We start from the raw sequence: 18665 nt of genomic DNA on the forward strand, positions 1-18665 counted from the left end.
CCCAGACAGTCCCCAAGATGGTAGCAGGTGACGGATTAGTTGAGTGAGGTGGTGTCTGCCAGCCTGCCATTACTCTTCCCTTTCAAAATTGAAAAGTATTTTGTGGGTAGGTGTTTAAAACTCTTTTAATGTTCCAATTATGAGAGAGGGTACTCATAATTTATTAATTTATTTCTCCTTTGTCCTTTACTAATTCCTATAATGGTTAGCAATACTTACAGTGATCTTATGTCATCCCAGATAGTAGAATCCCCTTTAGACTGTCTTCTAATTTAAGGACTCCTACTTTGTGGCAGTCTGATTTCATAGTAAACTTTCGTGGACCGAACCCCTGAATTTGGTTCCCCCCAAGAATAACTCTAGTTCTTTTAGTAAAGAATGGTAATTAAAAGCTGCAAGTCTGTGTGCTAAATAGGCTCATTACTATTTGAGTATTCCTCGTTTTCTAGCCTCATAGTTACAGATGTAAGGAGAGAGGGTGTGGGAAGGGAGAGAATAGGTACGTAGGCAGTTACATGTATGTTATGTCTGTGTTTATCAGAAACCATGACCAGTTTAGATCCAACTCCATTTGTTTGGGGTTTTTTTTGTTTTTTATTTTGAGGCTTGAGAAGCCTGGCTGCTGCTGTCCTCCTGCCCTTCTTTAGTGTCGCCCTTCTGCATGCAAGTGTCTTTCCATTGCAGCTAGAGTGTTCTCCTCGCTCTGCTTGGGCTGAGTCAGCACAGGGATCTTTTAGAGCTCCCCAATGATATTTCTGCAGCTTAGATAGATAGGGAACACCTGAACTAAGAGGCAAGCCTCACACTGATTCAAACAAGTCAGTGGTGGGCTGTTAAATACAGTTTGTCAAAGTAAAAATTCCCTAAGAATGTGAAAGGTAAGGAGAAGACAAATTCTACCAAGATGCTATTGAAAACAAACGAGAAGAAAAACAGTCAGGGAGAAAGCGAAGCTTGTCTGCTAGAAAGCTTTGAAAAGTGTTCGCTTTGGAAAGAAATATCCTTCTGTTTGTGTGTGAATTTCATTCTCTTCCCTGAATTACCTGTTTCTAGGAAAGAATTTGAAAAGGTTTTTTTTTTTTTTTTTTTTTAAGAATGTATCTCATTAAAAACTTACTTTTAGTGTGGCATTTTAAATAAAGTTTAATTTTGGAAATTTTAGATTTAGGAAAAATATGACAACTTGCTTTTTTCAAAGCACCAAATATTTAAGCAGGAGATGTTCAGACTAACTGTTCCTCTTCTGTAACAGTTTGACTATAAAATGTGGGAAGTGAGTTGTGGTAATCAGGGAATCTTATCCTCTTCTGCTTGATGAGAGGAAGCACAGCATCTCTAAAGCCAACTGTAACAGGGACTTTGGCCAATCCCTTTAGATTGCCAACACCCATCTGTCTCAGTTTCTTTTTCCTTTCAAAGATTTGTTATAATTTGATACATATAGATGTCTTGACTACATATATGTCTGTGCATTGTATGAGTGGTACCTGGTGCCCACGAAGTCCAGAAAAGGGCATTGATTGTGAGCTGTCATATAGGTGCTGGGAATAGAACTCATGTCCTCTGCAAAAAGCAGCTAGTGCTCTTAACCCCTGAACCTTCTCTCTAGCCCTGACCAGATTATACTGTTGCACACTCACATACATCGTACACACAATCCCAGATCTAAGGGAGTTCAAGGGAAGTTTGCCTTTCATTGTATTTTCATAAGAAAGTTACATTTGGAGTTTGAGTTTTGTATATAAAACTTTCGTGCCAGGCGGTGGTGGTAGGTGGTGGTACACACCTTTAATCCCAGCACTCAGGAGGCAGAGCCAAGTGGATCTCTGTGAGTTTGAGGCCAGCCCAGTCTACAGAGCAAGATTCAAGACAGGCACCAAAACTACAAAGAGAAAACCTGTCTCAAAAACAAAAACAAACAAAAAACTTTTTTGTATTTATGCCCAGGAGTGTAGGAGAAAAAGTCTGATAATTTGTCTATGTGGATTCAGTGACAGTTTAACAGGAAAGTAAATAATTTTTTAAAAATATTATGTAAGTATTGTGGGGGGTGGTGTGGGTTTTTTGTTTGTTTTTGACAAAGTGTCACTGTGTAGCCAATGGTAGTTTATAACTCAATAATCCTCCACTTCCCAAAGCGTTCCACATTCTGGGATTGCCCACTGCCATGTCTGTTGTAGAAAATTCTTGTTTTGTATGGGTAAAATACTGATTGCCTTTGCTTTGTGTAGTTGAGTGTATTTGACTAGCTCGCCTTCTTCCCTAGACTCAAGTCCCTCTGGAACCATTTTTGTGGGTTTGCCATTTGCAAACCTGTTAGTTCCTTAATTGTTTCATTAATCTTTTTTAATCTTGGTCATATTCTAGATGATGTCTGTAAAGCCCTGAGTTGATGTGTTAATTATGTAAAATCCTAGCTGCCATAGGCTGTGTCTCTTTCCTGCTGTGGGGAACATACAATGAAAGTTGTTGGGCATTAGAATAAATGTTACATTTCAAAGTTACTTTGGATTTGCAACATAAATTGTATAATCTTAAGATTTATCACAATTCATCAACTGGAGGTCTATTTGTGTGTATTTTTTTTTCTATTGAGTGGAGACTTATTGACCTGATTTGTGTTTGTAGGAAAAAGATACAGTTATGAACCCACCCGATAGAGAACACTTTGATTTCTATAGGACTCTTAGTGCCTTCCTTAAAAACACATATAGTGAGGTTTGAGGAGGTGGCTGGGAAGTTCAGATCCCCAGCACTTATGGTTTCTTCTGTTGGGGGTGGGGGCAGTGAGACAGGGTTTCTCTGTGCAGCCCTGGCTGTCCTGGAACTCACTCTGTAGCCCAGGCTGGCTTCAAACTCACAGGGATCTGCCTCCCAACTGCTGGGATTAAAGGCCTGCACCACTGCCACCACCACCTACCTCACTTATGTTTTTGTTAAAGAAAAAAAAAAAAAGCCAGGTGAGTGGTACACACAGCTGTAGTCCCATCTCTAGGGCAGGGGGTTAGGTAGGGATCAGAGGCAGGTAGATGCCTGGCGCTTGTCAACCACCCAGTCTACTAGAAACAGCAAGCTCTAGGTTCAGTCTCAAAAAAATGAAAAGAAAAAAGTTTGAGGTGGAAGGGCTGAAAGGATGGCTCGGTGGTTAAGAGTACTGGCTGCTCTTCTGGGGGCCCCAAGTCAATTCCTAGCTCTCAGTGATGCTCACAGCCATCTGTAACTCCTGTTCCTGAGATCTGACACCGCTTCTGGCCTCCTCGGGCACCAGGCACACATATAATACAGACAGAACACCTATACCTCTAAAATAAAATGAAATTTAAAGAAAAAGAAAAGGTAGTGATGGAGGAAGCAGCCCAAGGTCTATTAGAAGCCATCTATATATTATATTCAAAACAAACCCATTACTGAGTAAAAAGTGCATTAATCCTCTGAGTGTGGGTATATACAGATATTCTAGAAATGCTTGTAGGCATCTCTGAAACCAAGCCTAATGTAATCAGTGTTCTGTGAAAGGGATAGCAGGCCATGATGTGGGATACCTAAAGGGAGTGAGTTTTATGTGTCCTTTTGGTTTAAGTAAGGGGTGGATGTACAGGTGTAACCTTTCCGGTGTGTTACTTCTTTTACAGAGAGAAGGAGCAAGAAAGGGAAGAACAGTTAATGGAAGACAAGAAAAGGAAGAAAGAGGATAAAAAGAAAAAAGAAGCCACTCAGAAGGTGAGTTGAGCAATTAGGTCTGTCTTTATATTTGCCAGCCATCCATAATAAGTGACTTGAATACCTGACATTACTTGAATACCTGACACCATAATGCTGCCTGAGACATTAGTTTATTTGAAAATAGAAAGATGTTTGAGGCTTATATAGTTAATGGTAAACAGCATTGCAGCTTATTTTACGAAAATATTAGTAAACAATATTAAAGGGTCAACTTGTCATGTTTCACTAGTTGAATCATAATTTAATATCTATCTTCTCTCCAAGTTTATAGACAACCTTTTTTATTTTGGAGACAGGGTTTCTCTGTGTAGCTTTGAAGCATGTCCTAGAACTCTCTCTATAGAACAGGCTGGCCTTGAACTCACAGAGATCTGCCTGCCTCTGCTTCCCAAGTACTGGGACTAAAGGCGCGTGCCACCACCGCCCAGCTAGATAAACTTTTTACAGCTTGCTTGAGCATGCCCAATTTATTATTTGTTTGTTTGTGCACTGTAGTTTAGGAAATTTTGCTTTACAATGATCCCATCAATAAACTGCCCCTTAGGCAGCTTTTAGTAGGCCAGGCATGGGGACACATGTCTGTAATCCTGTCACTTGGGAGGCAGGAAGATACTCATTTTGAGGTTATCCTGGGCTACAGAGCAAGTTCCAGACCAGCCTGAGCTGCATAGTATGACCCTGTCTCAAAAATGTTGAAACAAATGGTATCTTGTTCAGTGCCTTGGGGGATAGAGCATTACATAGCTATGAGGATGTGCTTGGAGAGATACTAAAGAAATACTAAATGAAAAGACGGAGCTGACAGCTGTCAGGTCTCTATTGAAAAATGTTTGTCTAATGGAACTGTTGGAAGCAGAGAGTAGTTAGAATGCCCTGACAATCGCAGCCTTTTACTTCAGAGCGCTGCTTTCACCCCAGCACGAAGACCTGGCCACTGCCTAGCCAGGTTTTTCCCTGCTTCACTATTCCTGTAGTAACGTGTAACGTGGGCTCTGGTTGTGCAGGGTTGCTGTGATGCTTTTTCTGGAGACAAGATTTGCTGGTCAGGTCTTGTATGGTTATGTGGAGATTTGGGAAGTAGGGCCTCATTGCCGTCAGTCAGCATGAGGGTCCCTGCTGTGGTACTGGTTTTAAGTTTGTGGAGGTATACAGCATGAGGGTCCCTGCTGTGGTACTGGTTTTAAGTTTGTGGAGGTATAAAGTGCTGGAGGTTCAGAGAGAACTCTTCACATAGTAAATGCCATCAGACCTAATGTGAAGCAGAAGGGCCATGCCACAGGCTTTCCCAGAATCACCAAATATGCATGCCCTAAAATTTCATTATTTGAAGTAATATTTAAATAGATATTTGTGAGGACCAGCATTTGAAAAATCTTGGAAATACTTTCTTAATTGGGTTGCAGATAACTGTGCTATGTCAAGTGTATGAATGTAATTTATTCTTTGACTTAATTAATAGGGACAATCAGTTATTATTTAGTGTTGTATCAGACTGCTGTGTTATTTAAATTTTTGTCTGCTTCTAATGGTATTTCTGTCATGTTGATAGTGGTGCATCTTTTATCATGTCTTTATGCTGTCAGAGTACTTGCTGCCAGTCTTAGCCTATCAGAATTGCCTGCAATTCTAGAATAAAGAGTACGAATTTAAAAAGTAGATAATGAGCCTGGTGTGGTGATGTAGACCTATAACTACCACCACCCCAATTTGGAAGGTGGAGGCAAAATGATTACAAATTGAGGGTGTTCCTCAGCTACATAATGAGCTCTATGCCAAGTGGGCTACATAAAACTGTCTTGGCCGGGTGGTGGTGGCACACACCTTTAATCCCAGCACTTGGGAGGCAGAGCCAGGCAGATCTTTGTGAGTTTGAGGCCAGCCTGGTCTACAGAGCAAGATCCAGGAAAGGCTCAAAGCTACACAGAGAAACCCTGTCTCGAAAAACAACAACAGCAACAACAACAACAACAACAACAAAAAACTGTCTCACAAAAGAGGGAGAGAGCATCTTGAATACATAGCCACCTTCCCCTGTCAGTTAGGCTGAGATGTGCAGGTGCACTAGTGTTGGCATATTGATTCTGTTGCCCTGTGGTCTTTGAGCTCCTGCCCTGTGCCTTGCTGATACACCATCACCACCACCACCACTACCACCACCAAAAACAAGTGGAATAATGAGAGGTTGAATTTAGAGAGAACCTTTTCCCCTTCATGTACTCACACAGTTCGTTCATCAACTAAAGTGGTACACAGCTTTCACAGTCTGTGGGAATGGAGTTAATAGGCTGGACACAAGGATCTGAGCAGGGGCTGTTGACTAGTTGACAAGTAGAAAGTGATGTTTCAGACAGTATGTGTTCCATCTTCATCCTTAACATAGACAACTGTTAGTTGCATTGAAAATATTAACATCTCATGTTTATAAGTCAGATATGCATCTGTAGACTTTTATTATGTATTCTGCAAATAGGAAATTTATTTGAAATAAAGGAGAATCTGGCTACATTGGAAAGTTAATTGGGATTATTTATGCAAAGTATGTAGTTTATACAGGTAGATAATCTTCCCCAAATGCATGCATCTGCACTGAACAATTAAGAAATACTGACAGGCTGGAAAGGTAGCTCAGTGGTTAGGAGCACTGCTGCTCTTCCAGAGGAATGGGGTTCAATTCCCAGCACCCACATGGCAGCTCACAACTGTCTGTAACTCCAGTTCCAGGGGATCCAATGGCCTCATACAGGTAAAACACCAGTGTACATGAAAATAAAAATAAATAAATTTTAAAAAAGGAAATAATGACAAAAAGAACGAAAACCTTAAATTTTCAAGGGATTAATTATGACTAATATAAAAATTCAGTTATTTTTTTGTTGGTCATTATGATGCTTGCCTATAATCCCAATTCTTGGGTCTAGGCAAGAGGCTTGGAAAGAAGTTCAAGGTCAGCCAGGACTGGAAAAAAAAAATTTTTTTTTTTTTTTGTCTTCAAAAACATTCTAACTAACAAACTCTAGACTGACATCAGCTGGCACTTTGTCTCTGACAACATTTTGTTATGCCGAACTACTGTATAATTTTAGAATTAAATTCCAATTGAACAGTTTTAAGGAAAGAGCACAAAACTTGCAATGTGACTGTCTCAGTGGTCCCAGCATTATTGTAACGACAGCTAGAAGGCATAAAATGTGCTCTGGTAGAGAGAATTTCGAGAATGTGCCAGTTCTGTTCTGCGCCTGTTAGCCACATCCTTCTTGTTTTCCTCATTGTTTTGTAACCAACTCTTTGTGTCGGTCTCCCCTTTAAACTGGGTATAAATTTCCTGAAGTCCTATTTTTATCAACAGCATCCATGTGTCTGCGATCCAGTAGCTGCTCAGAATGTTTGTTGAGTGAATGCTCAAGAATGAATGGTGGTGGGCTGACTGTGTGACTTGGTGGAAGTGCTCTGGGTTCAGTCCTCAGCACTGGAAGGAGAGAAAGAATGAATGATGCCAGTGTCCTTTTATTAAAGCACTGACTTTTCATTTAGGGCTAAAATTAAATTTCTTCCACACAGAAATTAAACATGAACCTCTTTCCACCATGTTCAATGGCTGTTTGCTCTTTCCAGAACCATCCCTGAGTAAACCATGTTAAATTTTCATTCACGAGAGAGGTATAAAAAGGACTCCATTCATTCATTAGGCTGACGCTGAGAAAGGAGCATTGTGTAATGTCAGCAGGGCGTGGGCCCTGACTGTCCAGCTTTTCACCATCTGAGGATTGGCTGTTGTAGCAGCACCCACATTATAAGACATAATTCAACATGATTTGTTCCTTACAACTGGGGAAAGTATTAACTTTTATACAACTGATCTTCTAAAGTGGCATTCCAAGAAATAGTTACAATGTTATAAAACCTAAATTACCATCAGGAATTATTATGTGGATCAAACCCATTCATTCTTGGATAATTATGGATTATTGAAAAATGTACAAGGGCTTTTCAGTAGAATTGAGCCTGAGCAATTAGTAGTGGGGAGCAGGTTCGTTTTAAGACACTTTTCCACTGGACGGTAGTGGCACACACCTTTAATCCCAGCGCTTGGGAGGCAGAGCCAGGCGGATCTCTATGAATTTGAGGCCAACCTGGTCTACAGAGCAAGATCCAGGACAGACACCAAAACTACACAGAGAAACCTTGTCTTGAAAAAAACAAAAATAAAGGACACTTTTCCACAGATTTCAGTATAGTGCAATTAGCCTGTCCTTTAATGCAAAATGTAAGAAGCACTCCAGGGAGTCCTAAGAATAGATTGTTTAGGTCAGAGTCAGAGTCTGAATGTGCTAGGTAGGGATAGTTAGCCACAGGAAGGACATGCACTCCGAAGATGACCCTGTTTTCATAAATAGTAGTCATCCAGAATGATGACCAGTCACACATGTCTTTTAAAGAAGATTGTAGCTGGGCTGGGGATTTAGCTCAGTGGTAGAGCGCTTGCCTAGCAAGCGCAAAGCCCTGGGTTCGATCTCAGCTCAAAAAAAAAAAGATTGTAGCATTCATTTTTAAATTAACCATTTAATTACATTTTGGATAATATATTGAAAATATATAAAACAGTACCTAAATAAAAATATACTTTTATATATGAGTTTATCTCTCACCATATTTTTGTTTAATGTTTTTATTGTTTTTTAGAATTTCATACATATATACAATATGTATTTTGACTATATCTACTCCTCCCATCCTTCCCCCAACTCCTAATATCCTGTCTTCTTTTTTTTTTTTTAATAGCCCACTGATTGTAATCTGTGCTGCTCATATAGTCAAGGGTTTGGGGCCATCTACTCCTGTGCCCAGTAAAGCCGTACCTTAAAGAAAGCTTGCTCTGCCTCAGAAGCCATCAACTGTCAGTAGATCCTCATCCACAAGTGGGGCTTTAGATTCCTCCCCCTTCATGCTGGACTGGGACCTGGGTTGATTTTGTGCAGGCCTTTTCTAACCGCTGTGAGTCCGTGAGTGCAGTGGTTCTGTCAGGGCCAGAACTGTTTTGGTCCTCCCATCTTCTAGCTCTTAACTGTCCCTCTGCCCCTTCTGCCTCTGTGGTCCTTGAGCCTTGAGGCATAGCATTCATTTTTAATAACTCTTCATACACAGTCAGATAGTCAGTGTAAAAGTGCTTTAGCAGATTGACAGTTTGGAAAAGTGGGTCAAATATGGTCTTAATGTAGTATATCCATGGCTCGAATTCTAACTATAGACAGAAGTTTCTCTGTGTCCTGCCTGATCCCACAGCCGCTTGGTCTCAAGTAAACAAACAAAGGCTCATATTAATTACAAACTGTATGGCCTATGGCTCAGGCCTCTAGCTAGCTCTTACAACGTAATTCAACCCATTCCTATTAATCTGTTTTGCCATGTGGCTTCATGGCATTACGTGTTCTCTCATATCTTGCTTCTCCTAGTGGTGGCTCACAGCTTCTGCCCTGATCCTGCCTTTCTTCTCCTTGTCTCTCTCCTTGGATTCCCCACCTGGCTCTATCTTGCCTTGCCATAGGCCATAACATCTTCTTTATTAACCAATGGTAGCAACACATATTTACAGTATACATAAAGACCAACCTGCAGCACTTGAACTTTTCTGTCTAGTCAAAAAGATTTTCATTTTAATTTAATAAAATTACATATAACAAAAGTTATCAAGCAAGAATTACAGTTATAATGTCTAGTCTATTTGTATTTGACAAAATTAGAGAAAACATGTCATTATCTATTGTAGCATGAATCTTAAAAGGTCTTATTAATGAAATCAAACCTGAGGCCAGTTAATGGGGTGAATCCTGGAAGATCAGAGAAGCAGAACAAGCCACAGCTATCTCACCTTGCCAATTCCTCACGTGATCCTGTTTCCTTAGGCTGGAAGCTTCTGAGTCCTCATCCCAGTGGCTCTCAGCTGAACTGTGCTGCTCCAAAGCCTGAACGCTAAACCAGCCAAATGCTTAACTAACTTAGTTCCTGGTCCTCATGCCTTATATACCTTTCTCTTTCTGCCCCCACTCCCTGGGATTAAAGGCATGTGTCACCATGCCTGGCTGTTTCTAATGTGGCCTTGAACTCAGAGATCCAGAGGTATTTCTGTCTCTGAAATGCTAGGATTAAAGGCGTGCACCACCACCGCCCAACTTCTGCTGTGGCTTGCTCTGACCCATTTTCTAGCCACCATTTTTGGCTTTGTTCTAGTGGCTGTCTGTTCTCTGACCCCATATAAGTTTATTAGGGTGCATTATATTGTAGGGAACACAACACCACCACAATCTATCTTGGTGAATCTAAAGTTTTTTAATTTATCTTTTATCATAACTAAAGAGAACTATAACTATCTACTTTTCAATTCCATCAAAGACCCCAGAAGGATATAATATTACCTGAATAAACAGGAAGTGCATTGCAAGCAACTTCCAAAACTCTAGAAATGACAAGAGAAATCTGGCTTCCTGGACAGTCATCCAAAGTTCTTTTGTAACTTTGGGGCATCCATCTTAAGCCTACAGGCCTAGCATATCTAGCAGACTATTCAGTGAAGCAGGAATTTGAAGAACTGTCTTACCTATTTAGGCAAAGTTCATCAGTCATTATCTCTGTGTCCTGCAGATGTCTGGCAGTTTCTTCTGTGAAGCAGGAACCTGAAAGAGCATCTTGACTTGTTTTGGCAAAGTGGTCACTTTCCTATGGGTTCTACATGTCCAGTTTATACAACATATTGTTAAGCAGTCTAGGAAAGAGCAATTTCTTGCCCAAATGGCTAGCCTCTGTCATTTTGAAAGCAAACTCCATAACGAGTTTCTTTGATGCCCATCATCCTATTTGAAGTAATTGGTGATACTAGGAGCATATGTGTCTCATTGTCCAGAAATGTCTAAGTTCTCAAAACATTTTAAATGCCATATTCTGTAGATCTTGGAAGTGTTTGAAGATTGCCTGTCTATCTGAAATATATCTGTATATCTAGAAAACATAACATGACTATAAATTTGATTATCAGATGACCACTAATCTGCATTTTTAATTATATACTACAATCGTAAGTGAGCTGTATAAACATAATATCCAAAGAAGAGCAGAAATATACATATAGTATAACAAAATTGACATTAAACCTGTTTTAATAAACCAAAACCCATATCAATGTAAGGTATTTTGAGACCAACAGTTGTTTTTGGATTAAAGCAGACCCAACAGTCTACCATTTTTTCATCATTTCTATATCATATCCCCCTTTTTTTATTTAGAAAAAGAGATTGACTATGACCATTAACCATTTATAACCAACCTCCTTTAAATGAAAACAAACATTCATAGACAATATTTTGGGAATTTGGGTGCAGTTTTCTATACTACTTCCTGCTGATTGGGAGTGCTGGTAACCTGAGATCCTGAGAAAATTTGAGATATAATGGTCAAGTCCTGGAAAGACCAGCTGTAATTTTTTGTTGATAGATACCATCTGTCAAGGTTCAGGAGGTCTCTCTTGATCAAATCTCTTTTCCAAAGCAACATAGCCTTAGACCCAAATTTTGAAGTCAAGATACCTTTAAAATATATATGTTGGTTTAACTTAGTAGCCCCCACAATCAAATGTCTCTCTGCAGTTAGTTTATTAACAGTCAAAAATTCAAAGAAAACATAATAATATATATAAAATGCAGATTCTTTTTGTATTTTTCATCTTTATATGGCTTATTTTTAATATATTTATATATTTTTTAGACTTTATGACTATAATCTTTTTCTTTTTTCTCTCAGATCTGCATACATTTTTGAAACATATTGTGACCCATTTAAAGTTTTTTCCATCTGAATTTGTCTTTATTGTGTATCTGTAATTCTTTTTTGACCATTGTCTCTCTGCTTAGATTTCCCACCTGGCTTTATTCTGCCTTGCATAGCAGGTTCTTTATGAACTAATGGTAGCAACACACATTCACAGCGTACAAAAAGACTATCTCACAGCATTGGCTTACTTGCTTTGGGATGTTTTTCTTTTGTGGGCCTTTTGTGGTTTTGCTTTTGTATTACAGGGAGTAAGTGATGAGTGTCCCTGTGTCATTGCACCTCCCTCCACCCACACACACACATACACTGCCCTGTAGTAATATCAGAAGCAGTTTCCAACTGTATTCTAAAGCTTTCCAACACCCCCAAGCCCGTTACTATATTTAGCTACCCATCATTTTAGGCTTTTTCATAGAATCTTTCTTACTTATTACTTGAAGTACTTGTAACAAAATACTCCTGAAATTTTGTTCAAAATTTGCACAAGTCTTATGTTCTGGTTTATAACTTTGATGATGACATCAGATATCAATTGAACATAACCCTTACCAAAACTCTGCTAGAGGAGATGACTGTATCTCCACCAGGTAAATGGGTAATTGAGACCACACAGGCTTGGTTTCAAATCTTCCTTTGTAACCATGATTCCTGGCTTCAGGATGAACCTCTCAGACTTTTTAAGTTTGAGCACCAAATTTTTTGAGATCATACTTAGGGAGGAATCTTTTTGTGTTAATGCTGAATTTAGTTTCTGGCCACAGCTATTTGATTTTCTGAAATTAGAGCAATCAAAATGTCTTAACTGTTCCAAATACAGGGACTACATCATTTAGCAAGTAGAATGTTTTGGGGTCTTTTTTGTTTTTTGTTTGTTTGTTTTTCAAGACAGGGTTTCTCTGTAGCTTTGGAGCCTGTCCTGGACTAACTCTGTAGACCAGGCTGGCCTCGAACTCACATAGATCCACCTGCCTCTGCCTCCCAAGTGCTTGGATTATAGGCATGCTCCACCACCGCCCGGCATAGAATGTTTTTTTTTAAACTTGTTTACTTGTTTTTGTTTTGTTTGTTTGTTTTAAATTTAGATTTCCCCCTAATCTTTGGTTTGATTTGTGTGAATATGGCTAGACATAGGAACATAACTCTAGGAAGATGTCCAGATTGACTCACAGCTGTTTTGGATTTCAGCTAAGCCTGGATACTCTGTATCCTGACAACTTGAATTGCCTGAGTTAATAGAATTAAAATAATATAGTACTGAATTTAAAAGATGAGTTTTATTTACTTATATTTCTTATTTATTTTGCAGATCACGGAACAAAAAACCAAAGGTAAGATTTTTATCCTCTTGTTGTGTTTAGATTCCATAGTGCTGCTGACTCAGCCTGCGATCCACTCCACAGAGAGTGGGGGCAGAGTAATTAAGGTGGGTTGTTTGCAGCCACTGAAGAGCAGGGATGACAAATGAAAAGCATTTAGAATTGTGTTTCTACTTGGCCTTACATTATAAGGAAGCAAAAGAGTAAATACTTAAAAGTGTATGAGTCATGATTTTGAACTGAACTCTTTCAGAACTTTTAGTAGAACAATGCCAACAAGCTTCCAGCTCCTAGTTTCAGATGTACTCTTCTTGATACATGGAGTGCATGCAGTCTGAAACGGAATGTCACATCTAGAATGTTCAACAGCCTTCTGAACTAGGGCCTAGACTGTGATTTTTAAGATACCAAATTTTGAATAAGTTGACACTGCTTAAAAAAACTGATGTGCCGCAAACAGAAACAAGTGACCCTTAGGTTATTCTCAGTCTAATACTGTCCTTTTCTGTGGTCTTTCTGCTTTCCTGGTTCTAAATTATGTAGTTGTTTGATAACGGTCACTGTGGATTGGCAAGCCTTACGAGTGGGAGAGATAATGCTTCTTTTTTGAGCACTTAAACATGTGGGTCTCGGATAGGTGTGCATTAGAATAGTTTACATGGTTATCAGTAGATGCACCCAGGCTGTGGCCAGACTACGGCGTATCTAGGCTGGAGCCCTTGTAGATGTACTTTGAAATGTCCTTGAAGCCTCAGAACATGAAAACCATTGCCCTGGATTTTTTTTTTTTTTTTTTTTTTTTTTTTTTAAGAAAATCAGATAAGGGTAATGGAGACTTGAATTTAATAAGAGTCCTTTTAATGATGAGGTGGTTTGGATTCAGTTTGCTTTGATTTGGTCAGTTTGGTAACCAACAGGCCAAAGCATGTCATTCAATGATGGAAGACCCATAAAGGTGTTCAGTCTTCATAGATATTTTATCTAAAGATAGCTTTCTTAGGAAACATAATTATGAATAATAAATTCTTAATTGGTTAGGATAGTGTTCTCCCCCTTATCCAATTCAGCTAGTTCCCAACACACAAGTAGGCTTTCTTCTAGAAAAATCCATCAAATATATGTTTTTTTCTAAGTATACTTTTAGAAGCATACTTTGTGAATGGACTTAGGGAAACTAAATATTTATCAGACTTTATCAGGGATGAGAATCTTGCTATATAGCTGTAGCTAATCTGGACCTCATCGTGTTGACCAAGCTGGCCTTGACCTTGCAATGATCCTCCTGCCTCTGCCTCCAGAGTGCTGGCATTACAGGCGTGTGATGCTGGCCTATTAAAGGACCTTACAGTGGGCATCAGGTGAGAAAATTAGTATTTTCTTCGCAAGCCAGGCTATGTTGGTAGAACATAAGAATACAGTAGGACTTGGGTTCCTAAGCCTGGCCACTTAAGCCAGCTTCTGCTTCTATTCTATAGAAAACAAAGTCCACTAGGCATTCTCTCTCCAAATGGTAAGAGCAGTGCTAGGTCTGTTCACACACACACTGTTCTCTCTTCTGCCAAAGTCTTAAAAATGGAGCTCTCCTTCCTGTGCACTCCTTCTACTTGGTCTTTCTTCATCCTAAATGTAGATGAAACGTAATTCCCTGTCTGCTTCATCTTCTTACCCTCTCAGTCAGAAAATCAAGTCAGATAATCCTAAAGGGAGGTGAGAACCTAGCTTGGGTATCCAAGGGATTTAATTGTTAGAGCCAGGGAGAAGACAGGAGGTTTTAAAAAGGCATATATATACGTACATACATATATTTCTATTTCCATTTGAGGTGTATCAGACTCAGCAGCCTTGCTAGGTTTGTTCCGTTTCATGATAAAGTCTTTTCTTTGTTGGGCACTCTGCACCTCATTCTTTTCCTGAGCTGACATTTCTGGTTCCTGTGACGGTTATCATCTTAAGCGATCTGCCCTTAACTCTGAATCTACTCTTTCCCCAGCAAAGAAAAAAGAAAAGACTGTTGGTGCCAAGGCTTGGGTTGTACAAGGACTGAAGTAAGACTTTGCTGTATTTCAGAAAACCAGTGGGTTGGCTGTATATTCTTCCTTTATCTCCCACCATTAAAAACAGTGTGGCGAGAACCCCAGAGAGGAGAGTAGCACAGGGGTTTCAATTAGTTCTCTGACGACATGGGCTAGCTGTGCCTACTCAGCCAAAAAGAAGAAAAAGCACTTAGGCCAAAATTTAGATTCTCTTTTATGGATATTAGACAGAAGCAAAACAGTTTAACAGGGAAAGGGGTAAGGCTAGGGTTAAAAGCCCAGTTACACAAACGACATAGCGGCAGAATTTGGCCGTGACAATTTAGCCTTGTTAAAGGGGCGATAGGATGATGATTACCTTAATGAGAGCTATCAGTATGGAATGAAGTGACTGGTTTCTAAAAACTAGCATGACCTTTAGCTGCTGGAAAGTATTCAGAGTGGGAATTGCAGGTCTGTAGACATCAGTTTGGAAGAAAGTTTCCATGGACCATGGGTCAGATTGACCAGGAATTTATCACTTCAGGCAGATTTAAATATATGGGGTTGTTTAGCTCCCATGTCTTCCTAACTGAGGACCCTCAGGTAGGGCTCTGGTGGCTAGAATTGAACATGTCTACAGTAAATACCTGCTTTTTTTCCCCCAGTGAGGCTTATTTTGACCCCAGAAGTGCCAAGGTTGAGTCAAAGAAGTGGGGGGAAGCTTCCAGCTCAGTGGATCAGTCTTTAAATACTGGTTCGAAGCTCTAAATCATAATTTTGCCCCATCCCCCATTGGCACACATCTGAAGGAAGTATTTCCATAATGACTGCTGGGGTTGTGGGTTCTGAGTTGATTGCAAGAAGCATATTATAGTGAGTGTGTAGCAATTGCTCAGATAGCCTTATCTGCAAGGCCCCCACACCATAGAGACACTTGTGTGTTCAAATAGGTGGGAGCATTTGATTAGAAATGGAATGAGGACCAGTGGGGTGAATCACTGGGTAAAAGTGTTTGCCATTCAAGCCTGATGATCAGGTTCAACCCCTGGGTTCATAGAAGAAAACAAACTCTCAGAAATTATCCTCTGACCTCTACATATGTTTTGTATCACTACTCACCTGCTTTATCTCTCACACACAAATATTATGCACACACAAATAGATAGGTGGGGCTGGGGATTTAGCTCAGGGGTAGAGCGCTTGCCTAGCAAGCACAAGGCCCTGGGTTCGATCCTCAGCTCTGGAAAAGAAAGAAAAAAAAACTCAAATAGGGAGGGAGGGAGGGGGATAGATGAGAGAGAGAGAGAGAGAGAGAGAGAGAGAGAGAGAGAGAGAGAGAGATGGGGAATTAGCTGTTTCTAAGATGAGTGAATATGAGCTGTTACAAAACAAGAACTCGGTAAGTGAGAGCCAAATTCTCATGTGGGAGGGATGAGGATGGACAGTGTCTGGATGATGAAGCAGTGGTGATAAAGAGGAGGGAAGCAGAGTTCAGCTTTGGGCTTCTAGGGAATGGTATGTGTATTGGATGTTTGGTGACTACGTCACTGTGCTAGGAGATAATGGAACTTAGGGCTGGGGAGCAAGTTTGAGGGGAGCAGAGAGGATAAAAGAGACCTAAGTTGGAGATAATGGTTTAGGAAACAATTACACAGTGATAATTAAAGCCTCTCTGGAAGAGAGTTTGTTCTCCAACAGCTCAGTGTAAGAAGTACCGACCTGTTCATTATGGGAGACAATTGACTACTGCAAGTGTCCTCAGGTCACTCCCACAGCGACTTAAATGTGGCAGGCACACACACACACACACACACACACACACACACACACACACAAATAAATATATGTAATTTAAAAAAAAAAACTTAGAGATGTAAACTCAGTGCTTGGTGTGGTGACTTGTACCTGTTATCCCACCCAGACTTGAGAGCCTGAGGCAGGAAGATCGTCATGAACTGGAGGCTGGTCTGAATAGAGCTGCAGAATAAAGCCCTGCTTCAAAATTCCAAAGTGAATGAGTATGTGTCTATACATGCACCCATAGCTAATGGCCAAACTAGCTGTCATTTTGGAATTATAATTAAAAGGGGCTGCTACTGTGTCCTACATGCCAAATCTGACCTGCTGCTTATTTTTATACTGCTTGTAAGTAAAAAGAGTTCTTTATAGTCTTCAGTTGTTTCAAAGAACAGTTTCTGTGAGAATACTCAGTTCCTGGCTCACTGTCCTTGAATGAAGTCTTCTTATTGAAGTACACAGTCTATGGTTGCTCCTCTCTTCTAGTACACACTTGAGTTGCTAAAGCGAAAACCTCATGCCCAGTGAAGGCTAAATATCTACTGTTTAACCCTTGCTCCACAGTATGGAGGATCCCACAGGAAAATGAGGAAGAATTGAAGAGCTACCCACAGTAAATTCAAAAGCACCAGTAGTCAGGAGCTGCAGGCATGACGACCAGTGCCCAGTGCCCTCTAGACTGGCAGTGAAGAGACTGGTGACTGGAGGAAGATGTTGGGTGCAGAAGCCAGTGTGTGTGAGTGGAAAGTGAAGACATAGAGAGAGTGATGGAGGTCACTGAGAATCCCACGGGGTGGGTTAGTCACCTGTGCATGGGTCAGTCTTTGAGATTTTGAATTGTTAACCTAAAATAGTATATTTTCTATGGCTTTAATTGTTCTTGTTTGTTTAGTTTTAATTTTGCTTTTGTTTTACTGGGGATTGAACTAGAGTCTCTTGCTCACCACAGAACTATATCCCTCGCCCTTTTACAAACATTTCTAGATGGGGTGTGTGTGTGTGTGTTTGGTCCCATTAAGATGAAGGAAGTGGTAGCTTGTATTGGTTCTGTGCACTTGTTGGATCTGTTTTGCAAATATACAATTCAGAAGCTTGCCAGGTTCAAACATGGCACCTTGCTGATGCTTTTAGAAACGAGGACAATTAGAAGCTAAAACTGCAAAAGAAGAGAATGGTATAAGTTAAGAGAGTAGGAAGGGGATGATTCAGTCAATAGAGTATGTAGTTGTTAAAGTACATGAGTAGAAATTAGAAAATAGGACACAGTATTCTACAGTGTTTTATGTCTTCTAAGACAGATACTGTATTTGAAACATAGACTTTGGTCTGGTTGTTGTTTTGGTGAAACTGACAGAGTAGAGCTAGGTAGCCACCTCAGCCCCTAAAGCCTTTCTCTGGCAAAGAAACTGAGACCTTGAGGCATTTGAACCCCAGCACCAAATAAACCTGGTTCAGTGGCAAGAATAGCTCATTTTAGAACTGTTTATGCTTCAGCCTACAAATCATTTGACATTGAGAAGAGAAACCTGACAGGCAGCCACTCAGGGTTGGTGCTCTGTCTGACATCTGACACTCCAGAGGTACACTAATTCCGATGTCTTTGAACTTGGGCAGTCTGTAAAAATGTGTCTGCTCCTGTCTAGCAGTTCCTCCAGTAGATGTCAAGGATTTTGCTTGTTTTTAAAATGCTTCACACTATGTTTCATGCAAGCATAGTAAATAAGTTATTTGCTATGTTTATATGTGCAGTCAGAGGACAATTTACAGTGGTCATCTCTCTCATTCCAGCATTTGGGTTCCAGATATTTTAGGCTTGGTTGCAAGTACCCCTACCCACTAAGCCATCTTGCTGTCCCTTGTTTGTTTAAAGTTCATAAAGAAATGTAATAAAGGGAAAAAAAATCAGCCAAGCTGTGGTGGCACACACCTTTAATTTCAGCACTCAGGAAGCAGAGGCAGGATGATCTCTGTGAGTTCGAGGCCAGACTGATCTACA

The 18665-nt window shown here is 40.1% G+C and overlaps 1 protein-coding gene across 4 annotated transcripts in view; it reads left to right on the plus strand.

Annotated features, from left to right (window-relative positions):
- The window catches only part of Tnrc6b (trinucleotide repeat containing adaptor 6B), a 234678-nt gene that overhangs the window by 163572 nt on the left and 52441 nt on the right, over positions 1-18665 (plus strand). For all 4 annotated transcript variants that reach the window (XM_036208071.1, XM_036208074.1, XM_036208072.1 and 1 more), the window contains exons 5-6: positions 3633-3720; positions 12848-12869. In XM_036208071.1, the coding sequence (XP_036063964.1) occupies positions 3633-3720; positions 12848-12869 (110 nt within the window). The remainder of the gene's footprint in view (positions 1-3632; positions 3721-12847; positions 12870-18665) is intronic.

Source organism: Onychomys torridus, chromosome 16 (genome assembly GCF_903995425.1).
Source record: "Onychomys torridus chromosome 16, mOncTor1.1, whole genome shotgun sequence".
Classification (NCBI taxonomy): domain Eukaryota; kingdom Metazoa; phylum Chordata; class Mammalia; order Rodentia; family Cricetidae; genus Onychomys; species Onychomys torridus.